The 25,893-nt window shown below is 39.9% G+C and overlaps 1 protein-coding gene across 1 annotated transcript in view; it reads right to left on the bottom strand.

The window, feature by feature from the left end:
- Window positions 1-25,893, bottom strand: part of LIN28B (lin-28 homolog B) — an 89,651-nt gene that overhangs the window by 42,805 nt on the left and 20,953 nt on the right. Inside the window, exon 3 of the mRNA XM_069804553.1 lies at window positions 26-210. Within this exon, the coding sequence (XP_069660654.1) occupies window positions 26-210 (185 nt within the window). The remainder of the gene's footprint in view (window positions 1-25; window positions 211-25,893) is intronic.

The following is a 25,893-nucleotide window of genomic DNA, read 5'->3' as shown; positions in this document are numbered from 1 at the left end:
GGGAATAGCAAAGTAAGGTAATTACCTATCTCCCTTTGGTTTTCTTTTTTGTACTGTCTTCCCTTTGGGTCGTCTTTCACTTCCTAAACAGGGGCTCCCACCAGGGCCTGTTACCCGTATTGATTCAAGGCCTTTGGAAGATTTCTTAAAAGTAAATTCCACTGGTTCTCCTTCTTTTAGGCTTCTAAATCCTTCCATGTAAAGCTTGCTCTGTAAATAGGAAAAATATTCTTGGTTACTATTGCCTTAAAAACAATATTGACATTCACAATCAACAGGACAAATTATCCTGTCTACTATCCTAGAACACATACAGGTTGAGTAACAGTTTCCTCTGCATGAACTATAGCAGAAGATACTACAAATTATAGTCCTGGATACACTAAAAACACTATTCAACACTAAACAAGTAACAAGAACCACTTTTCAGTATCAGCAAAACTGAAATAACATTTTCCTTTTCTGTGATGAATGCTATAGATGTAAGAAGCAGAGAAAATGCTGTATTCTTAACCCCCCTGTCTAACAGGCATCAGGAACTGGAAAGACTTTTCTAACAAAATGGAAAGAGAACAAATGTTCACCTCAGAGCTAATTTGTTTGTGATCAAAATTATCATAATTTGTATTCCTTGTATCTGGGACATGGCTCTTCTGCTCTGAAAATGAATCAAAGATACAATGAGCATGAGAGGCAGGAGGAAGAAACTCTGAACAAAGTCCACTGAAATAGGCAATTCAAATATCCCTAGTGAGCTGCTAAATTTCTGTTCACTACCCCAAAAATCTTATCTGGTTAGCATGATTTAGGTATGGATTTGTATTTTCATTCACAGAAAAGGAAATTATTATCATCAGGGCAAGTGAAATAAATACTGGTAAATCTTTTGATATTACACTGTAGCGGCAAAAGCTTGGACAAGCTAAAGTCAACAGGAGCTCACCATTGATTTTGATGCAATGAAAATTTTTGTCTCAATTCCTAATAAATTATGTACAATGCTGAGTCTATATCCCAGGACAAATCTGATGAATCAAACTTACATGAAATGATCATCAAGTTAACTGAGACTTTTTTGGGGGGAAGGAAGATAAAATATTAGATACTCGTTGCACTAAACGTTTATTTTAGAAGTTACACATTACATGAATGAGATCAATTGGACTCACAGAGAATATTACAAAACCCATCAATTTGCAAACACTTGTAGTTTTTGCAGAAGAGTTATGAAACACGTTTTCTTCCCTTGCTCTTGAACTCTTCACAGCAAAGAGAAAAATGTATCCTGACTGATTCTTACTCCGTTCTGCAGCATTCACTTGGCAGAACCATGGAGTCAAGACGGGAATCTTCACTGCAGGTGCCATCCCATGCAGTCATATGTCAAAAAGAGCCGAGCGACACTCAACTCTGTAAGTCACATCTACTACCCGACAAGTGCAACCAGGGAACATGTTCAAATCAGATGGCAATCCCTGATATGGGCTCCCTGTAATCATGGTATGGGAGGTCTGCAGCACCAAGACACTATTTTAGCAGAGCGTAAGAACTGACACCTACAGAGTTCATAGTTGTACACAAAGAGGGAGCTGGTCTCGTCACAAGGATGCATGGAGAACAGGACAGGAGGCAACAGGCTTGAGCTGCTTCAGGGGAAACTCCATCCAGACACTAGGAGAAGTTGCTCACTATGAGAAGAATTAAACAGAGAAGCCCAGAGAAGCAGTATAGTTCCCTTTGCTGGAAATAGCGGAGACTCATCTTAACAGGGCACTGAACAACCTAATCCAAGGCCCTGTTTTTGGTGAAAGGTTGGACTAGACGATCTCCAGAAGTCCCTTCAAACCTAGACTTTTCTGTGCTTCATCTGTCTTAATCTGGAACTGAATCATACCTGGTGAGACTGGAAAACAGGATTCCAGTTCGTGGTTCTGCAGGAGAGTTACCTCGGGGGACCTGTGTCACTTAACTTCTCCCTGTCTTTCTAAAAAGGGACACCACTGCAAAGTCCATTTCCCACAGCACTAATAGACTAAGTTAAAAATTATAAAATAATTGGGAATATTTATTTTAATGAAACTGTGTGAGAGCACTCATACCTTTGCTTCCAGAAACCCCAAGTACCGGACCAGCTGAGTTCTCACACTCAGTCTACCCAGCAGCAACCATTCATAATGAACAAGACACTACCGATGCCAGTCTGACCGAGGGACTCAGGTGCTTTTGATTTTTCCAGCAGCCAAAAGTAAGTAAGAACATGGCTCCACTGGTTAGGATGAAGGCTGGTTTTGCTTAGCCAGTTGTGCAGCTCTAGTACACGTGGCTCTCCCACCAAATGTTGTAACAGTGTGAAGCATGAGACAAACAGTTGTCTTTCTAGGTGAGAGGTTGAGCACTATTTAAAAAGGGGGGACAGGGACAGGATGACAACAGTATGGGGGCACACACACAACACATGAAAGAATAAATATATAATATCTGTTCCCTGAATCATAAGCTTGGCTCTTTTTTTAAATGAAAATATAAGGTATGAAAAGAGAAATATGCAAATTTTCTCACTAATAAAACTGGAAGACAGTAATTCTATATAAACTAGTGAAACAAACCACCCAGGAAGGCAATATTATTTCAAGCAAGCCCTTCACTTTGAAATGTCTGTATTGCAGCAAGGGGATCTTTGTCACAATGAAGAAACATCCAAGTTCAGAATACAGCCAAAGAAGACACCACCCCCATTAACTGAAACAACAGATTCTGCCTGTGGCGTGAATAACATCCTCAGGTCCATCCTCACCTCTTCAGTCTTCAGCAGCCACAAGGGAAAATCTTGTTAAAAGGAAAGAACTGAACAACATGTATTTTGTCCCAAACTAAAACATATAGTTAAATGTTCCAAAACTAGACAATCATGACAACACACAAGGGGAACCTCAAGCAGATAAACGTAAGCCCTTATTTCTCAGCAATACTGAACACAGCATGGATGCTTTTGTCTTTTTGTTTAATTACAACTTAATGAAGATATAGTTAAGTCTCAGCAAGACTTATGTGTTTTTCCTTTCTGAGTTTCACTGTTATAAAACAAATGCCAAAAGGTTGACATCTGATATGCACATAACATTATGTCTTCTACTTTACTTCAAACGAGAGAAATACTTATTTAAAATGCAACCTAAACCAGGACATTATTAGTACTCTAAAATGTTTTTATTTTTCTCATTTAACTTCTGGCAACAGAACTTTTCTTTCCAAACAAAGCACTATATTTACAAGAGGAATTTTTTAATGTATATAAAAGCCAAAGTAATAGAACAATTATGCTTTCATAAATAGTTACACAGGTGTACATTTTTTTGCATGTTTGTTTTTTCAAGCACTTTTAACAACAGAAAATGTTGAAAAAACCCACTCCAAATGACTTGCACAGTACTCTCCTTGAATATACCTCAACAGCTTTTCAATGTTATAGATGGATTTGGTGCCATCTGACTTACTGTGCAAATGTGTACTACGCTGTCAGCCAGCTCATGGTGAGATTCTCTGAGGGTGTAATAACAATTCAAAACCATAGTGAAAAAATGGCTTTTGGAAACCAGCAAAACAAATCTAAAACCTGAATCCCTCTTAACTTGTCTGAAGAGTTGGACAAAAAATGTCTGTAAAGTTGATAATTTAATGTTGAAAGACCTAGCTCAGTATTTTCCTCACATTACTTAAACAAATAAAACCCACACAATTAAAAGCAGCCTAAGTTTCAAGTCAGTGAACCATTTCTAGAGCCCTGAATGGGGTGTATGGGCACACCGCCAATGAACAAAGGGAAAAAACTTAAAAGCAACATGCTTTTCCTCCTTTCTCTCTTTTTCAGCTGTCAGAGACTGCTGTTATTTTTACAAGCAGTCAATACAGTGATTTCAGACTAGTGCTTTTTTCTTTTTCTTTTTTAACTTGACAGGGCCATTTCTTTTTTCTTTTTTTTTTTTAGGTATCCTATTATTGCTTTGTATTTCAGCCTATAATGTAAAGTCTCACACATCTCTGTCACAAGCAACAGCTTGGTGCAAAATGTTGGCAATTTCGTAAGAGTATTAGCAACAACAGAAAATAACAGTGGAAAAATCCATGATCACAAGTTCTTGGAAAGCATTCCCTACTATGAAACAAAAATTGAAACATAACAAATAAAAACTATATTAGCAAGATGGTCCCAAAGAAAAGTACCATTTCCTGGGCAGTGTCAGGGAGTGCTTGCAACTCTCACTGGGCTCTACAAAAGAAAGGAAGTTTGGAATTAAGGCTCATTACAGGGGCCTGATCGCCTCTGATACATGTGCATTACTTTTATTAACATGTGGGATGGGAAGGGAGAACAGGGTCCCCGTAAGCACCACCTCACAACTTCGCCATTTCTAGTCAGGGCTGTGAACAACTGCTGTCACAGACATTAAATTCTTTAGAGGAGGGGCTGTCACAGACATTAAATTCTTGGGGGGGGGGGGGGGGAGAAGTTATTCGGTGGCATTCTGCTTAGATTGTTTATTTTCTGTATCTCTCATTTCTGCCCCTTTTAATCTAGTGATTGATTGATTGCTTGGTACAATGACCAGATGCCACCAGTATGCCGGGTTTCCCGAAGTAAGAAAATGGTTTTCTGTCCAAAATTATCTACAATTAAATCCAGACATGAAGGAAAGCATATCCTGAAGCTCAACCACACAGAAGATCATTAGAAATTCTCTCCAAAACACCCTCATACAGTTCTGTCAAAACTGCCAGCAACCTTTGAGTAAAGCAAGAGTACAGAGTAAGAGGATACAGAAGTAAAACAATTTACACTGGATCTGTACTAGTGCGCGTACCTGCATTAGGTCAAAACCAGAATTTAACTGTTGTATACTGCAAATGTTAAGGGAAGTGCTGCAAAGTAGTATCAGTTCCATGATACAAGTCCTGCTGCAAGGACTTTTGCTGTCCACCGAAAGTTCACTTTAGGAGGTTTGTGAAGATCATGTATTTTTGCAGGCAGAATGCTAAAACAAATAAAAAATCCACTACAATGAACAACAGCCCCTCCAAGAGCAATGCATAGCTCTGCTGCCCTAACACAGAATTCAAAGGCCAGGCACCCACAGACAACTTGCCATTGCTCCCGCTGACCTCAAGGGCTTTTTCCTGCTCCTAGAGGCTTATCTTGCACCCAATCTGGCACTTCTCCGTCCTCCCCATAAGCCAATTTAACTCACTAATCTGACAGGAAACAAACTCACTTTAAAGGGGGGGGGGGGAGGATAAGAGGAAGAGGAAACGGGGATAGATTTTTGTTTTTCTAGTGAGCTAAGTCTGTTCACAGAAAGGTTCAACGATCTCCAGGGCACACACATTGGAAACAGCAACTTTTGAGATGAGAATGTGTTCCTTAATATTTTATGTAAAAAAGAAAAATTTACAGTATTACAATTTTTTTAAAAGCTCAACATAATACAAATTAACTTTAAAAATAAAGCTATAGACCACTTTATTTCTCAAAGATTTGCACTTCAGCTTTTAGGCAATGAAGAGCCATGTACACTACCTGTATACAACATTGATTAGATAGGGTGAGCTATTGCAAGTAACTTTACAGTGGGGAAAGAACTGGTACATAGGCAGTAACTGCAGTGCAGCTGGTACACTGCAATTTCACATCCTTATTTACTTGGAATTTGTTTCTATCTTGAATTTCCACTTCAACCATAGTCATGTTCATAACCTTGTTTCCATTCATCATCCTGTCGCTGTCCCCACACTGTTACTCTTCTTACTGAGAAGGTATTTATTTAGCTTTTGAACAAAAGGTGCTCTCTAACTCAAAACCACCCTCCCTATATAACAGAAGGATTTTTTCTTTATCAATTTATATATCTAAAGAAACTTTTACTAACTGATTTAACTCTTAAGAACTTCAAGTAAATTCCAACTCAGCTTAATACTTTCAGTTCTTGTTCCACCACAACTTCCAAGTGACTTCCTTTGATAATCTACTCCTCCTTCCTTTTGCCTTACCTTTTCTCTACCAATAACCCTGCCAGGAGAAGGTTCTCTGCTAGAAGGATTAGGTAATTTCCCACAATTCTCCTTTTCCTTTACTTGGGATTCAAGTTGAACCTTCTCTCCATTTAAGGCTTCAGTACTTCAGCTCACAATGTTCTCTAACCAGTTCTCCTAATTTAACAAATGTTCACCTTAAAGAAAAATTGTTACTGACTTTTTATCATCCCATTTAACTTAAACCAAATTAACGCAGTTCATGTTTTGTCTTCATTTTTTAAACAATCAGGTTTTCTATAAGGTCAGCAATTCCTTCCTAGTCCAAAATAACAAAAGGTCTATTCTGAATTACTGTTTTGGTAAGAAAACTATTGACTGTCATGTACAGAAATATCACATGATTATAATATCATTTGTGCTTAATTATAGATCTGGCACACTATATAGCCTACCTATAATGTTATTATTCCTACTTGTACTCCTCTCTCAGAATATTGTTATTACACTGCCTGTATATAAATCCTAAGCTAGAGGTCTACAACAGGTCTTTCGTAATTCCTTCCCAAAGTGATTTTGACAGAACAGATTCTACTGTGTCCATGCTACTGTTTGTTTCTTTACATGGTGCCACTTCATTCACAACACCTTACTAATTTTCTGCATAATTTTCAGTATTTGTGTTCAAGCCATGAATGCTATTCTATTTGACCATGTTTCCGCTGCCTCTGTATCTGGTTACACATTCAGCACCAGCTGTTCTAGTTTTGTATACTAACGAAAAGAACCTGGATAATAAACATCTCATTCGCTTTTCCTCCCTGACCTTACTGCCTTTTCTCACTACAGTAAGTGTATTTTTTTGTTAGTGTAGCACCTACACGACTAGTCTTCTACTACCGGTTTTCACCCTTCCTTTGCTGCTTTGCATAGACCATTTGTGTTACTGCATGTGCAATTCTCATTTACCCAATTTTCCTTCTTCTGTGCTTTAATACCAGGCATGAAAATCAAGCCAGCCTCTTCTCCCATTTCTTAGTTTAAGTATTTTCTCATCGGTCATTCTAGGCACAAGATAGAATTTTAGGACTCAGTTCAGTCAATTCAAAGGGACGGTTCCTCTTCCCCCACCTCAGTCTCACATTGACTCAGGAAGAAAACCGTTTACCTCTTCTTGGTAATGTTAGGTTTTCTGCTATGTTTCTGCTCCCTGAATCAGTTCCACGCAGAGTCAAAAAACCCACCAGCACACCTCGAAAGAAGCCACGCGAGTGTGCAGCCATGGCAGGTAAGGCTGTCCTGTGCAGCACCTCGCCAACTTACCACTTACACTGCCTCGGTGATCTCCTGAAACCATGCCGTTAATCCCAGACACAGTTTATAATACCCTCTGAAGTCCACCCACTGAGAAGCATCTTCTTCTCTTGGCGGTCTCCCAGTGGTCGAACACCTCGGTGCTCCCTCGCTGCCTGACCACACTGCCATGGGGAGCCCCCCAGATCCCCCCAGGATGGGGGCCCGTCCTTTCCTTCACTCCTCTTTTCCTTCACTCGCCACTAAGCTATTCCACCCTCAGGCAAGCGCAGTCACTTCAGCAAGCTTGAAACCACCTCATTTTCTGTTCCAAATACTCATCTGCCATAAGACAGTTTTGCAGAAACCCGAAAGCTCTTTCTACAAAAATTAGGAACAAACAAACATGACCTTCTACGCAGTCAATAAATTCGGCAGATTATCCTCTGTTTTCATTGGGAGGAGGCACTTTTTCCCCCATTTTTTCTTCTTTCATGAGACAAGGGCCTGCGGCCCAGGTGAACAGGCTCTCCAAGGCACCCTGACATTCACTTCATTTTAGTGAAGCATCAAGTGCGAAACTTCCCAACAAAGTAAAAAACTAGTATGACTGTGGGCACAGCGTACCTCTTCCCCTGATGACATGCCGTACACTGAAAAATTCATGACAACGGTGAGGTGTGTACTTTTGTAGTGTCCACCTAGGCAGAGTATTTCTCAAGCCTCCTATCTGTTAAAAACCCAAACCTCCAAAGCAGAGGTCAAAACAAGCCATTCTTGCAGCTTGTCTACTATTACCTGAAGAAAGGAGGTGCCACACAGAGTCCTAGACCTTTTTTTTTTTTTTGCTGCTTCTGGAAAAAAAGGACAAAGAAAAAAAAAGAAAAAAAAAGGAAGAAAGCATGGGCCACCAGAAAATCCATGAATGCCACCAGTCCAGTTGTCTCATTTCTTCCACAAGGGATACAAATACACTGAAACCTGAGTGATGGACGTGGCTGAGCTGTCTCCTGTCTGGCACCTCTCCTATGAGTTTAATGGTGAGGACAGAACACAGTATGGCTATGATTCACTCATTTTAAAAAGCACATGACAGTACTGGAAGACAGTTCTCTAACAGATCTAAAAATCAGCCAATTTCAATGTAGATCATCCCATAAACACAGGTGGAAGTGCGAAAGCACAGGAAGGCGCAATGTACAGCCCACACAGTTTGCTGCATTTTTCAAGTACTGAAAATGTACTCCAGTAGAAAGCACAGACTTAACTCAATGGTAAAGTTATTTCACCTAGAACTAAACCGCAATTTCCTCCAGATTTACTACACCTTTCTGCTGTCGTTAACCACATTTTCAGAAACAACTGCAGCACCTCTATTTTCCACACCTGCCCTTCAATGTCTATAAGCCTCGTTTCTGTGCTCCTCTATACACCCCCATGCTTAGGAACAACAATCCCCTATACCAGGAGACGTTTTAGCTATATAAAGGTTTCCTATCCACCTCCCTCACCACCTCCTACCATCTCAAGAGACTGCATATAATTAAAAAGAAATTAGGCCCAGCTCGTGCTCTGCTAATTCAGGTGTAGCAGGATCTCTCTCTGCACATGCACCTTTCCCTTCCCTTGCATAAAAGTGGCCTGAGATAGAGTCATGTTTTCTTACTGCAGCCTCTTAATATCCATCTCTGGGAAGCTCTTCTTAAGCTTTAAATTGGACACCAGTAGTGAAAAATAGTACCAGGAAAAAACTGAGAAAGCAGTTCAACCACCTTTCTGCATTCCAGCTTTACATGAGAAAATTGAGCAGTTTACATCTCACCAGTAAACAGAAGAACGGCTAACACTGTGGGCAGCTACAGAAGCCACGGGCTGACGCTGAAAAAAGGCATTTCATACAAAATGATTCAGCAAGTCAGCAGTACAGAGGGAGTCCCGAGCCTGTTAAGACAGTTCCGCTCACCCTATTCTCATGGCATAATATATCCCCATTATACTGACCTGCCTCTTTTCTTCCTGAAGCGTGACCTAAGAGGTAGCTACCAACAACTCTGCAGACCAACAGGGGAAGAGCAGGTTGGTGCGAGGGTAGCTGGGCTGTGTTGGTAGATAAAGGACAGAAAGGATCTTACTTGTGAGAAGTTGAGGTAGGACTGTGGAGTGCGAAGGATGGAGGTAGGAGAGAGGATGGTGGTTGGTTCGTGCTGGAACTCAGGAACTTGACTTTCTCAAGGGGCAGGGGACAGGGTGGTGGAAGGGCTGGGCCATGCATAAAGACCAGGGGTGGTAGCCATCAAGGAACTGGCTGGGGCAACGGGCTGGCTGACGATTCAAGCTAAAACTGGTCTGTAGAAAAGAAGGGGCTGCAGGTTCTCTCAAAGCCTCAGGAGAGCCAACTCCCCTCTCCTCCCAGGCTGCAAAGGCACAGGAGCAGCTCAAGTCCTGGATGCAGAACGAGGGTTTACAGCCCAATCCTGACTTGGACTGTGCTAGCAGTCCACCCCTGCCACCACCTCCTTTTCTTTCTCCTTCTCCTCCGGTTAGTCCCAGCTACCTATAGGCTGGAGCCTGAAGACCTGTGCTCACCCCACCACCACCTCCCTGAGAAACAGAGCCTGCCAGCCCCGCGCAGTGCCACCACTGCAACCTCACGGGTCCTCGCCTCAGGAACGCGAGAGCCCTGCTGCGCAGGATGCTGTCTGAGAACTACCATCAGCTGCATTAGTGCAAAGCCTCTCCACGCTTCAATGACCTCTTCTAATTCTTCAGAGAGAAGAAAGCTATCTGCTTGAAAGCTACCACGAGCCAGGGAGTGAGGGAGTAAGCGAGCACGGATGGTATTTTAGCCAGCTGGGAGGAACTATGCCCTAAGCAATCCTAAGTTAAAAATCCATTATCTTGTAAACAGGAACCTCTCAAACTACTCTCAAACTTTTGGGCAAATATTGTTTTTACTTTTATGGTACAGGCACGTTGCACTGTGCAAGGTCCTGCACAAATGACACAAGAAAGCATAGTTTATCAATAGGCAATACACTAATGCTGCTAAATCATTTGGCGGTCAGAACCTACATTTACTATTTATTTTTTAATTTAATTCATTTAAAATGCCAATATGTAAGTGAAACACAAAAATAAAATACTGGTTAGAATATTTGTTTACTAAAATCCAAGTCACCACGTGCACAAAAATAAGACAAGAATATCTGACAAAATTGGTGGGGTTCAAATGTGATTGCTTGTAAAGCAAAGAAGTGATAAATAGGCTGAATTTTTTATTGGGGCTGGTTTATTTTTAAGTTGTAGTTATTTTCACAACATTATCTATACTGTAAAACCAAAACACTTTTTCCTTAAGAGCAAAATTAAACAGCAACATTTATACTGTATTAACAATTCCTGATTTATGATTCAAGTTCTTTAGTATTTCTATGGGTTTTTTTATTATGGTTAATCTTCCTTAGCTATTCTTGTACAGCAGATTATATGTTTACTAATTTTTCGAGTTTTTAAATCTAGTACTAGATAATCTAGTATCCCATCAGTTCTACCAACTTACAAGTTATAGTCAGCTATATCTTAATGAGATACAATTTTATCAGAATTAAAAATATTGATTAGATATTCAGATATTTGAATAAAAGAACACTTTTGTCTTGGAGGAAGAATGAGCACAAGGTTATTTTATACTTCAAACCTTTATCACTTTTTTTTGCAGGGAAGGGAGTGGCAGATCATCTAAATACATGACAGTTAAGGTACTAGAAAGCAGTGAAACTAGTAATATATGTCTAGCACAGTCTGTACATAACAGGAAATGAGCGGGTAACTTCAAATTAAATTATTTTTTAGAAATACACAGCAGTAGAAGAAGATAGCGATGATTGGAAAAGTAACTTGAACTTAGTAGCACCTTTCAATTATTATTTGGGAGAGTATTTAATTCGTAACTTTACTGTGAACTAGTTCTCTAAACAGCTGCATTTTAAAAGCTGACAGAAATGGTTGGTTCAGAGCCACTTCTGTTATCAAAGCATAAGCTATATTCTGTTACAAAGGACACGTCCCGTGTTTCAATGAAACACCTCTGAATTTACAGTGATACAAATGAGAAAACAGCATTTAAGGCAAAACCCTTCTAAAGTAAATGGGAGGCAGATTACAGCGATTTTTATGGATGAGGACAAAGGATTTTAACTGTAAGAGGTAAACTATTTACATTTATTATCGTAGGTATTGGGGAAGTACTCAGAAATGCTTGAAAAACTTTACTTTTAAAATAGTATCTTATTACTGTAGTTATGATTATATTTATTGAGGAAGTAATTGTGAAACTGGAATATCATACATACAACTGCATTAATCAAATGACAGTAATGTTGGCTTCTGCTCAGATTACACAATGCAAGACTACTTAAATATTATTTAAGACTCCAATATTGAATCCGTCATTTTTATGCCCTAATTTTAGCATGCTCTGCCAAAGAATGTAAATGTTTCCCAAGGCCTCCTGAAAGAGGGTCAGACCAGCTGCAGCAGGAAGACACAAAGGGGTTCCTTAAGGACAAGTCTTTCCTCTTACAATCTGCTGACACAGCTCCCATCAACACTCATGGGGGAGAGCAGACCCAGAAAGTATCAGCCTGCCAATTCTGAATTTGTTTGCTTTTGTGGGTTGCTTACACCTCAGACATGCCAGACACATCTCATTATGAAATGCAGGCAGGTGACTAGTTCTGATGCAGTTATAAGGCAAACATTCCACAGGAGAAATCCTTCCAAACACGTATTTATGGTTTAGCTGCGTCACCTAGTAATATCCTTTCAACACCATGACTTGAGCTGTAGACTCTCCCCTGTCCTTCCTTCAGTCCTAAAAGCACATTGTTTCACAGGGCACAGGAGGCCTATGTGGCATGCTCAGATTTCCTCTGCCTGTCGAGGGTACAGATCCTGGCTGCCAAAGGGAACACAAAACGACGAGTGAGTACGTTCTCTTCCAAATACCCTTTCCAGGCAAAGGCATCGGAAGACCAGGGACACTGGCTTTTCAGTAGTTATGTTTCCTAAACTTCCAAGAAGTTTATTTCTATTGTACCCATCTGTAAAAACGTTAAAACAGGCCTCTGCATAATGATTCTATTCCTCTCAGTTCTGGCCAAAGACTTTTCCTCCTCATAACATTACACTTCATATGGGACAAAACCCAGAACTGTATAGAAACTGAAGTCTTTTCACGACTACATATTTATGTTTCCACTCAGTCTTTTTGCTGCATTAATGCAATGGTCTGGTCTCAGAGACTGCCTAACATCAGTGAAAGCTGCCAACCCTCCACACGCCAACATCTCAGTACCCCCAAAAAACTGAAACCCATGATAAACAAAATACAGCCCGAAATCTCTACCATCTGTATTGCTCCTTTACAGGTCCAATAAAAGTGGCCTGCTCCCTGAGCTATTTGCTTTTAATACCAGAAGTAAACAAATTCCAGGCTCTGTTTTTATTGGACTGTTTGAAAGAGCAAGCTCCAAAGGCTAAAATCAGAGGTACATCACATAATAACTATAATGCAAGAAACACAGCTGAGTTGTGGGAAACAATAAATTCTGTGTATTGTTTCTTTATTTAGACTCCTTTCAGTGACATATCTTATGACCATAATCACACCAACACTTATCTTCTGGCTACTATGTAAGATGCAGCCATTTGTATCTGAAAGCACAACACTTTGTGGGAGGGGAGGTAGTAGGTGATCGTAAAATCAAGTAAGTACAAATTAAAGGAGAGAAATAAAAAGGGGTTAGACTTGCAACTTCAGCTTCAGTATTTTCTAAGTTTTCTCCTCCTTGACTGTACAAACTTGATTTTCCCGTATCACAGTTTATATACACGTGTATGTGCATATGTGTGCACGTGCAAATGCCTGTGTAATTTAAAGCCAACTCCAAAACCTAGCTTGATCAAATAGATAAATCAGAGGCCAAATGAAACACTAGGCCACACAAGGTGCCCATTACAAAGTATAATAAAAGGTTAGCTAGAAAGCCCTTGCTGACTGAAAAAATTACTTGCCAGTCACTTGAGTTCTGCAAACACCTCTTGTACATGTTAAGCCATGGGGGGAAACAGGTATTTTGCAGTATTTAACCACAAAGGCTTTTTTTAATCCAGGCACTACCTACACAGGATGCGTATGCCCAGCAGTTCTTGCACCAGCAGCTTCCACAGAGATTGCCCGTTGGGACAGCAAATGAGCAGAATTCGGCAGAGGCACAGGAGAAGGAAGGCTACTGAGCAATTGCTCAAGCTCTGGTTAAATGAACTCCACTGATTACCAGTAGATTCACCTGAGCATGGGTCAACACCTATTTGGGCAGTCCTTGACTCTCAGTTATAGCTACAAATAGCTGTGGAGATGCAGTGAAGTTGGAGATGCAGTGAAGTAAACTTACTAGGAAAAACTATGTGTGGGAATGACTCAGGTTTTTGGTACATGTGTGTTTGGAAGATGGTAGATGAAATTGTTACGTGAAGTAACTTGAAAATCTTGAGTAGGAACACAGTGAATCCTCAGGGAAGATTTGTTACTACTGTCCTCTGCAGTCCCAAAAATATAGTAGTAGCAAGCAGGCCATCATCAACACGAACGGCAGTCCCACCTGAAAGGCCACTCATGTTCCACCTTAATTGGACCCCTGAAAGTACTGCAATAGAATTAGAAACAATATAAGTACCAGTGGTGAGAAGACAGAGTAGATGCTGTGCTCTACTTCCACCAGGCTTGGATAGCTGGAGAACATACTCACTTCTAAAGCAGAGTCAAATTTTGCGCACTTAGTCAAAAACTATCTCCATCTTCAGGTGGAGACTCAAAACTGCTACAGATAAGAAAGGGGACGAGCAGGATCTACCGGTTGTTAAGAGAGTCATCCAGGCTCCATACAATGACAGGGAGGAAATACAGATTTGGATTGCACATCCCCTCCTGCCCTGAGAGAGGAGGCCCGAGACCCCTGGGGTTGTACAGCGGGTGCACAGGGATGAGCTGGGGAGCAGACCTGCCTGCCTCGGCCAGATGGAAACATGAACAATGGAGAATCTCGTTTTCTCTTATAAAACACATGTAGGATTAAAGGCATAAATAGATGAGCAGATAAGAATTTCAGTGACAGAAGGACAAAGAAGTTATTGATACCCAAGCGAGGCTAAGACGTCCTCTGGGGAAAAAAGTTCCAGCAATTTTGGATAACGCAATAAATATGTCTCTAATTAGACAGGCATGGTCTAAGAAAATCTTCTGTCATAGAGCTCTTGCACTTCTGTTCACTATGCTGACAAATTTAACCTGATAAATCTGCTTGTTTGGTATTCTGCAGGTTCACAAAATACACCACTAATGGCTGTATCCACAAAGAAGCAGTGCACTAATTCCAGAAGCTGATCACTGCCTTACGCAGCAGGGAGAAGATGACAAAGCTTTTGGACCACCTTTTCAGCGTCAGAGGACACAATGATTATCCAAGTCTGGATATGAGGCTGCATAAAGCTCTGCATGAAAATTTGGCAAGCTGTGCAGCAACATACCCAGCAGGCACCGTGACACAATCACAGCTGGTCAGGAGACTGGACACCATGAGCTTGAAGTGCACTTCCACACCCCAGGGAAAAACTCGCATAGGACAGTTATGACAGATGAACAACCGCCTCTTCCAAGATACAGGTAAGTAACATGGTCGACAGGACCACGCAGGCTTGGTAAACAAAACATTCTGCTCATGAGCAAAATGTGCTCATGGACAGAGACACAGGGGAAAAAAAACAACCCCAACCAACCCAAAACTTAGGAGACTTTCCTACATCTGTCCAGGTGAACACATGTGGATCATTTTGAAGCCAATCCTACAGAATCTATCTCACCTTCTTAAACGCATACTCCTTCAATTCAATGGATCTTAAGGACAAATTAGTAAACCAGCTTTTTTCTTTATAGCTACACAGTACTTCTGCACCTCCCAGACCACTTAGACATGACCACTATGTCATGTGAATAATTATTTTAAGAATGCAAGGAAAACGTAAGATTATGTTCATGATTAGTCACCTGTGAAGTTTCTGCAGTTCATATACCATATGGGATTTCTTATGGCTGGCTTTGTTCTGTGGACACAGGAATATTCTTCTGAGTAATCAGGTGTATAAATTGTCTGTTATGTAGACCAGCAAGATATTTTTGAGATAAGAAATTTAAAAAAAAATGTTAACAAGAAAACAGAACGTCAAGACGACACAAAATTAAAGTCAGATTGTTTGGTTTTTTTAAGTCAACACGAATTAGCTTGATTAATCACCCCTCGGTGTTTCCAAAGAATCAAGCCCTTGAGGCTAACAAGCATGAGAAACTTGAAAGAGAGGGAGGGGACAGCTCCTGGCAGAGTTAGGACATTTAAATGCATAGAAAAGAGACACCATAAAAACAGATACAGAGCTGGGAGATGCATGGTTCTCCACAGACTCAAGACCTCAGGCTTCCCTCCTGTAAGCAACTAAAACTAGGAAGAGCTGAAGATGCAAGAATTAGTCTTGTATCAGTAAAACGTTTGTATTTTCAGTTCAGCTGTTGATTTAGAAGAGAGTTAAAGAAATGTAAACCACCAAACAGATACACCAGCACTGCTTAAGACCTGTTTTTTTTTCTCAAATGACATAACCTAAAGTGAATGAAAAGCTTTCTTAGAGAGTAGAAATGAGGATTGACTTCTGTCCCGTGGATGCAGCTTTTAAAAACTAACAGTCCCTCTGCCCTGTCTTCCAAAGGGCGCAGAAGGAAAATGGGCATCTAAACCCTTTTATTTCTCATCAAAGAAAACATATACTTTGAATGTACTCGCAGACACCTAAGCGACAGTTATCTCACCTGGGAAATAACACACTTATCCAATCCATTTTTCATTGCCTGATATGATACAGAATGAAGGCCTATCACATATAAAATCAAAACCCATAGCAAAGTCATTTGTCGTCTGGTGAAAGGGACAGAGAACCAGCTACATATGATCAGTCAAATAAGCACATGGCCAGGGCAGTGACAGAAAGCTTTCCAGCAGTGCTCCACATAAGAACAGCCCAGCAAACCAGCAAGTAACAATCTGGACAAATGCTAGGATCCAGGATGAAGTAACATGGATATTCCGCTTGGAAATTACAGACACTGAAGAGTTAGAAAGGCCCTTCTCAATGGAAAGGGCAGGGTCACTGTTCAGAAACTAGAAAGATGGACTGGCCCAAAGGGACTCCACCACAGCCATATAGAGAAACTGGGTGTTACTTAGCCCAGGAAATTACATAGCATACCACTTCATTCACATGCTCTCTGGCTTATGGATTTTAAGATCCTTTTCTCTCTGTTGCTTTTTGTTCTATAAAAATTGTACTTCTGTTTGAAGTTTGTTATACTTTCTGGTCACTGATTACCACATCACTGCTCTTAAGGGAATAAAATGGCAGCCTGTAGGCCGAGTTGTACTTGCTGGGATTGGCACTGAGCAGGAGCATCACAGGATCCTTTTACAAGGATGACTCGGGGCCAGGAGGCAGCTGGGTTGTGGCTTCAGCCTGGAGAGGCTGGCGCAGGCTAGCAAGGCAGCTTGCCTCAGTGCTTGTAACACGTGATGCTTCCTTGTTTTGGGAGCAAGAATTTTGCTAGGAGGACAGGGTTTTGAGTATTGTTAAAAGTTTCCATATATACAGAGCCCAGAGCTTGCCTGCCAGAGGTCTGGATTGCTTGCACTGCAAATGTCACTAGTTTATTTCAACACAGAGTCCCCCTCCTTGCACTGGTCCCTTTGGGTTTCTGCCTCACACCACCCTGTCCCAAGAATAAGACATAAAGGCAGAAACATTGGGTTTGTCTATACAAAGATTCAGACAAAGCTTGGTCTCAATTACGGTTGCTGATGTTTGAACAACCATAGGTGTCCGAGCCCTTGACTTCATAGGAATAGCTAATTTTTTCACTGGTCAAAATGCCTCCTGCTTCCAACCAGGATAAAACTCAAGCCGAGGCAAAAGGAGCTTCACCCACCAAATCTCAAAGTTTAAACTATCACTACTAGATAGATGGCCATCAATGACGTTTTTCTGAAATCTGAAAAACTCTCCCCCATCATGATGCATTATAAATGACCCGTTATATATAAAAACATCTGTTCCATCTGTTTTGTGTTCCTTTTTCTAGATCAAATAGTAATACTGCATCATTCCTGATACAGCCTGCCCCAAGTCTTGAAAACCTTCTGACTCAATCATACGCTATCAAAACATCAGGAATATTTTTAGCTTCCTTAACATGCTTCAACTTCAGGGCTTAACTGGAATTTCTAATAAAGAAATGGTAATACATGCTTAATCATGTGCTTAGATTTGTAACATATACTTGCTGTGTTTTATGCTGTAACAACCTGTACTCACAATTGCATGTAATATTTTGGTTTTGTCCCTGTTGTTTTCTGCTCCATTTCACTTAATATGAGAAGCCATCCAGGCAAGTTTTTTTGCCAAATAAGACATTTTTGTTCCTAAAACCAAAACCAACCAACAAACCAAAACATTACAAATGAACTGTTAATAAAATAAAAATACCTGGCTCTTTAAACAGCAGTTTGAATCTACAATATCTTACTAAATTCCAAAGAATAAGTGTGGACAAAGACAGGGATATGGGTATCTCTATGTAGATACATGTGGAGTATCCTCTTTTCAGAAACTGAGTACTTCTGGAATGACAACAAAACTAAAATGTTAGAATTACTCACATAAACTCATTAATGTCATTTTTAATTTAAACGATGGCCTTTTCAGGAAAAGGGAGCAGCTCTCTTCTGTTCCTCCCAGCTGCGGATGCAGATTCCTTCCTCCACCTCATGTACCAGGCTTGGCATTCGGCATTCATCTGGGTCATCACTAGTTTGGGTAGCAATGCCAGCACAAAATTAATTCTACAAAAAAAGGGTGGTTGTTTGTTTTGGTTTTGGGTTTTTTTGTTTTGGGGGTTTTTGGGGGGGGGGGGGGGGGGGCAGGGTGTGTGTGTGTGTCTTTGTTTTGTTTTTAAAACAGGTTTACCTTGCTGAACTGACTCAAGTTGTAGCCTGGGCCAGCGCAGAAAGAGCAAAGCAGGTAAGACTGCTCCTTCCCATGCAGCTAACCTAAATGGGCTAAACTGCGATGTCAAATCAGACCCTGAGAGTACCAGTCACCTAAACCTTTAAAAGATAAACAAAGTTTAGTAAATAATAGTAATGTCAAAATATTTTTGTGGGATGTTTCATTAAAGTAGTCACGCACTATGGTCAGAACTCAGAGGGACACAGATGAACTCTTCATGGAAAATTTGGAATTTGTAACAAAACCTTGCTATCAATAACTACAAAGACCAGTACAGACCACTACACAAAAGAGAAAAAAAATTCTTAACTGAAAAAACCACTGGGAAGCAGATCTATTTGTATTAACATAATATACCAAATCTATACAACTCATGTCTGATAAGCTCATTAGCTGATGTGCCAATCAAGATAATTTTTTTCAACTCCTTTCTCATACCATCTTCACAGATCCATTGCCTCCAAAATCATGGATTAGTAAATGCTAACATACTGAATTAGAGATGGCAACTACTGTTGGAGTAAGTCTGGGTAAATAGCTGAGCCTCTTAGTAACTGGGAACTAATATAAAGCAGGAATTAAAAACATTTCTGAGAAAAGATCAAGCTTGCAGAGCAGTGAATGAACCACAGGGCTTTAGAAATTATTGCCATAAGATCCCCAAAAAAGCAATTAAGTGACAAGAAAAGATGATTCTACCTCAGTATCAGAACTCAGCCTACAGAACAGCTAATCAAATAAAATGGTGCTGTGCACAAAGTGCTGATCCCTCCCACTCTGCAAAAGGTGTATTATCCATAGCTCACACAGTATTTGGAAAATACATGCAAAGAAACAAAAACTACCAATCTGGGTAAGTTCCACTTGGACTGTGGATGTGGCCGAAGTTAAGCATATTCTTCATTCACTGCATTATGAAGAAAATTTTCAGCCTCCTGCAAGAATCAGTAACCCTGACAATCAAATATGAACTCACATTTTAGACTGTAACTGTGGGCTCATCTTCACTACTGTTAAATCAATTGTACTTAACTCAATTACAGTGAGGTAATTACATTAACATGAGTCAGTGCATCCACACATGGCATTTGCACGTGTGCTGTTACCTCCCACATGGCACAAGTAGTTCACTCAATCACATTAAACAGTACGCAGCTCAGGACACTTTCACCTGTGGTTCAAGCCAACATGAAACCACACTGCTGCCATATGCCTCCATCCCACTTGCACGGGGTAGATCTATTGCAAAGCTGTCCTTAACCAGGTACAAACTAACCCCTGTGTGGGTTTACCTACCCACTGTAGGGCCTCTCATCTCTTAAAATTTACTATGTCCTAATCCTTTTGGAAAGGGAACAAAAACACCCATCTTTGCAATCTGTTATTATTAAACAGAAAGGTGAGGAGAAAGTGAAAAATAATAAATAAAAAAAATTCAACAAAACTGTGTGGGCTACAAAAATTTTACCGTTACCACAAACATTGTGATTCATAGGCTCCTGACTACATCTGCTAGCAGCCACATATGCACCCATTTCAAAGTCTCTCCTGCCTCTCCATCCCTCTGTGTCTCAGACTACATATACGTTGCTAATTAAACAGCTCGGGCATCATTCCCTGGCTCTGAAGGAAGGCGGCACAGCACAATTTAGCATTCATCTGGCAAAATTCTTTCCTTTCCCATTTCTGCCCCATTCCCACAAGACAGGGTTGCTGTCCTCAGACTGCTGACCAGAGCGATGCCACCAGGCACGCACCCTTCTGCCAGATGTGCCAGATGCAGTAGCAGTTGCTGTGGGGAGAAAAAAACGATAGGGAACAACGTGCTACCTCTTACACGGCACAGAGGATCACACTCCACTGCTTCAGCTGGCTCCTGATCCTGGTTTATTTATCACTATATGCAGTCTTAAAGCCCACAAAGTGAGTAATACCAGTGTGGTTAGTAAGGGAGACTTTCTGCTACTGATCAGGCAGGTGTTCGCAGCAATTATGTTTAAGCTGGCCCATGCCTTAATTTAAGCAAGAACCTGTACCCTGGTATCTGTGAGCACAGCTCAGCAGCCATCCTCTCTCATCTCCAGATCCTGACAGAAGTCTCTGCACAACTTTTTAATATAATCAAGCAGTAGTTGCCAAGAAACTCAATCCATAGTCAGACATGTGAAAAGCAGACCGACAGGTACAGAAAAATAGCAAACTAATGCAACACGTATTTTCTCTTTAAAGACTGTTTAAAGTTACTGAACAGAGTATTCAGGAGATTCTATAATCAGATACTGTACCTATTTCACAAGACTTGTGAATGCCTCCCCTTGTTGTACGTGGAGTATGATAACTGATAAACATGGAAATGTAATACTGACTGGAGAATACGTTCCCTGGTGTTCAGGTGTATGACATGGTTAACAAATGGTAGTGCTAAACTCCTATCAAAGGAAAGATGAAAATCAGACTAAAGATGGATATTACTTTGGAGGCGTAAGGACAAGAGGAATGTAGGTTTCTTATGTTTGTCTAAAGAAGCACTTTCCAAAACACTTTTAAATAGCTTCATCATCTACTCAACTAGCCAGGTATAAGCATACTTTACCACAAAAGTACAAGTATTTTCTGCTTATATTCCGTAGATGAATGCACTGTTCTACCGAACACTGAACCTAGAATACTAATGCTAAGAAATAGGTTAAATATGTTAATAAAGGTTTTAAAATATCATTATTACAAAACACTAAGTTAAGGTCAACTTCTGAATGAAAAAAATATATTTATGCCCAGATCAGAGGTGTCATTTCTTAGGAATAAATAAAAGGCATTCATTCGTAAGGACCAATTAATATTTAAATGGTGTTACATGGTTTTCAAGGGTTTATCTTAGGGAAACTTGTTTGAAATGCAGAAAACTGTAAAGGAAATCATCATTCTATTTGGCACTTGCTTGCCTTTTTAGACCGAGAGTGCTTTTAACTATTCTTGTTTTTCTGAATTGTGATAACAGATCACAAGAAAACCAGATCTTAACGAAATCTATTTAGGGACTTTTTACAAATAGCTGTGCTATCTTTCAATATTAAATGTCAAACAATCCGTACAAAACCTCAAGTCCTGGCTTAAGACTACTGCATTAATTTATAGATAAAACAGTAGACCTTCACTTTTCTCTTGCTGCCTTTCCAGTCTTTTTCCTGACTCACGCACTCTTGTTTTAATCCAACAGTAGTATTCTCTGATCTTACCAGTGTCCTGTGTGTCTACAAGCTCACACAGTGGGGTCAAGAGAGAGCACAACCAGAAAACCAGTGAAAAAGGAAAACAAAATGGAGGAGGGGCACCCACAGAAGATGAAGGAAAGCCAGCAGAAATGCCTACAGCATACACTGCATTTTGCTCAGCTCTCCCGAAGTAGTGTTTCCTTATCACTACTTGAGAATTAAAAAAAAAAAAAAGGTGTTAAAGAAGAACTCTTCCTTGGTGAACCTCCCCACATTTCCAGGGGCAATTCTAAAATTATTTATTTACTATAGGTTATATCTTATTTGTAAAGAAATCAAGAGTTTATGGTAAAATGCTGCTAAGCTGATGGGAGAGAGAAAATAAGTTTATAAAGTTTCCTCTTTGTGAAATTAGAGATTTATATATTTTTGCTCAGAAAAGCTAGATATCGTTTCATTTTGTAAAATAAAGAAAATCCTGTGCTATGCAAATACCTTTAAATGGAAATTAAATTTACATTTGATAGTTGTAAATATTTCAAATATTACTTTCACAGCTTATACTCCCTTTAAAAATATTTTCTCACCAGCAGCTTATTCTTTCCTACATTAAATTTTCCGTTTGTTTGCAACATACCCTCCCCCAACCACTGAAAAAAAAGATAAATTGCTTACTGTTAATGTCACCGTGGTAACTTATTATAACTACCTGAAATTTGGAAATCAATAATGACCCGAAGAACAACCTACAAATAAAGATAAATGCTGTTTTGTTAACTTAACTCAGTCTTTGCTAGAATAATGTGCCAAATAATTCTACTTGTTAGAATATACCCAATATTGAGATCCTCCTTATTCTTATCTGTGTGCCAGAAACAGCCACACCTACTTTGGTCAGTCTTATATTAAGGCAACTGTGTATAGCCGTGATCCACTCAGACCATGTACGTAATATCAGTGCACAAGGTGCACAAATTATTGTTTGCAAGACAAAGTGCCAAGTTACTTTAATGAACCATTAATCTATGCAATAAATGAAAGTTACTGAAACGTGTAATGATTTCCTCACAGCTATATGTTGCAGCTGAACTGAATTTTTTTAGTGTCACTTGGCAATTTTTCTTTCTAAAATAAATACCTAGATGCATTTACAAGAAAAGCAGCTACAAATTCAAACCACATATAATTTTATATATGAAAGACAACTTTATTGTGAGGATCCTGATCAAATGCTGTTAAAGACAGAGCTTTCCTACTGGATAGGCTCCATTCATCAGTGGCAATCTATCTGTATAAGAGAAATATTTCCCAAAATTTTGGGGCGCACATTTTTCTCAATTAAAAACAGCCACACAAAGCAGTTCCTCCCAAACCACGCAGACCCTGCCCAGTGTAGATTGTCAGCAGCGCCCTGAAGAGCTGCTGGATCTCTCACACTCCTACCCTGTCCATCCTAGGCTGCCTGAGGCCACTCACCTGACAGAAATTCTATATATAATATATATAGAATATACATATATAAATAAAGGCTCCTTCAATTTATGTAAATTTGTATTACCTCCTCACCAAACAGCCCTCGGGGAGAAGGGTGGACTCTAATGTACAGTAGCAACATACTGTATCTGTAGTATGGTACACCTGAGCCAGCCACAGCACAACTTGTGTCAATAAACAATCTGAAGATAATCACTCTTGCTTTTTATTAGCTAAAACATCCTTCTAACTTTATGTTAAATTAGCAGCACCCAGACCTCAACATTCTCAATGTATCTACTAAATATGCCCAGGTTATGTGTATGCAGCACACGGCATAATTTCATTGACCCTGCACAGACAAAATTCAGTCCTACCTGCTCTCAGACAAATTGAGAGCCCGTCCTGCAACTTGCTGCGCAAGGGAGTCCTGCACAGAGCTCAGTTCAGGACCTCGATCATCATCAGCCAAGTCCGATGAAGGCCAATTGACTTAAGCCTGTAGGTATGGCACAGGTAACAAGTGCTTTGCAGCACTGAACTAATACTATGAATGGCATACACGTCCACGTGCATGAAAAGAAGTATTTCTTTAAAAACACTTCTCAGTTCATTCAGAACATTTCAGTAGTTTATTTTGGTGAAAATATTTTTCAAGCGTCCTTGAAAGAGAAACAAAAATTACTGCTACAGCCTGTTTCGAAGCAGAGCTTGGGCACCAGGAGAGAAGCTGTTTATGGCTTATTTGATGTAGCACTGGTTGGCCCTGAACCTTAGTCAAAGTAGCCACTGAGTTCAGATAATATGCATTATGTAGGATCTGCTAAGAAAGTTTAAGTCGTGGAGACTCTTCAAGGGAGCTTAACTTGGGATCATCCTGTAATATTAAGTAAAAGGTGTGCCTCAATTATACCTGCTAGTTACACACAGCAGGGCAGTCACAAATTAAATGTCAACAATGACAACGGGAAACTCACTCTCAAATACTTCTATTTTTTAAAAAGTTACAGAAATAGACGTCATATCCTCGATTTGCAGGAATGGACTGTTAACATCTCTTTCTAAGGAAAAGAATGCCAGACCAAGCTCAGCACTGATACAAGGTGCAGTCACGATGCACGTACGCCAACGAAGACGAAGGTTCTGCGAGATAGAGTCGTGCAAAATCTCACTCTGATGTTTTTTCCTAGCTAGCAAGTTAATTCAATGAGATTGAAGAGAAGTTCAGGAACAAGACCTCCCATTTTATTTTGGATCAGTTCCTTGAAAATTACACTCTACCACTGTCCTGACACCAAACAGAGTGGTCATATTCTGCATTTCCTCAGGCTGCACACTTCCACTGGTTTCCTCAAATTAGCTCCAATTTTCATGTAGCAAAACCAAAGTCGTATGAGCTTGCTGATACAAATGAAATTCAAACATGAAAAATAAATTACTAGTTTTCAGCTCAAAGAGCAAAGGATTGTAATTCCTTCTGCAGCTACAAGGCAGCAGAATTGACACAGGGGTCCAGGTGGGAACTGGAGGTCAGGGTGGAGGAAGGGGTGGGATTGCCTCTTCCAGCAAAAGTCTAGTTAGGTGGCTTAAGGCAATAATGAAACTGCAGGGTTGTAACAAGCAAGGATTTTGTCCAGGGAAAAAACAAAAGCCTAGCATGATATCACATTTTCAGCAAACATCTTTTCCTACAAGATTAACAGAGATGCTTACTTAATTTAAAAATAACCATGCAGCATAATTCTGGGGCTCACAAGAACAGCAATGAAAAGTTTGGTGTGCATCAACCAAAATGACACTAAAGCACTGGTGTAATGGAATGACAATTATTGGGCTTTCTGAGATTTGTGACTTTAGAAAAGTATTTCTACTACTTAGAATTTTAAAAACAACATTTAACACTAACCTTAAAAAGAGACAAATAAATTTACATAGAAAGGGTAAAATAAGTTGCCAACCCCAAAGGAAACATTATCTAAATATTCCAATTACCTGACACGTACAGTAAAAAAAAATGTACATTTTGTAAGACAACCCTATGTTTAATTGAAAATCCGCAGCCAGACAGCACGTTAATTAATTAAAACTATAGAAAACCTGAGACAAAATTATCTGTACTTGAAGTGTGAAATACTTCTGCTTGACAAACACTTTCAAAAAGCATGTGTCACCTATTTGAAGCTAACAATACAAGTAAAGCAGCCTTTAATCCCTGCGCTATTTTTAAACAACCAAAGCAACCTTAGGGTTCTGTCAGTACAAATTCCCTTCATAACGTATGCATCTAAAAAAATGGTTTGCAAGTAAAAATGTTATCAGAAAAAAACCTGAGATTCCAGCGAGCTGGCTGCTGATGGGGGAGGAAGGAGCAACTGACACAAATGTGTCATAGTCAATGGCACTACACCAACCTCATCCCCATAAGAAAGACTGTCCCAGAAGGGTGAATCATTACATGCCATTTACAGCATAGAAATGCATTTTATATTTTCAAATGTAAAAAATATTGGTCTTAATTATACTATTATAAACTACCGTCAGAGACCTTGTAGAACCGTTTTACACAACTCACCCACATAGATGGAAAAATCAACATACTGAAACCCGCGCTATTAAAGATCGCTTTATTTCCTTTGCAGCAGAACTGTTGTGGAAGAAATACATACACTTCATATATAGTACATAAAGTATATATAAGCACATACAGTTTTGTGGTTTTAAGAAGGAA

The sequence above is a fragment of the Haliaeetus albicilla genome, chromosome 17 (assembly GCF_947461875.1).
Source record: "Haliaeetus albicilla chromosome 17, bHalAlb1.1, whole genome shotgun sequence".
Lineage (NCBI taxonomy): Eukaryota > Metazoa > Chordata > Aves > Accipitriformes > Accipitridae > Haliaeetus > Haliaeetus albicilla.
This window is presented reverse-complemented; position numbering and strand designations above follow the sequence as displayed.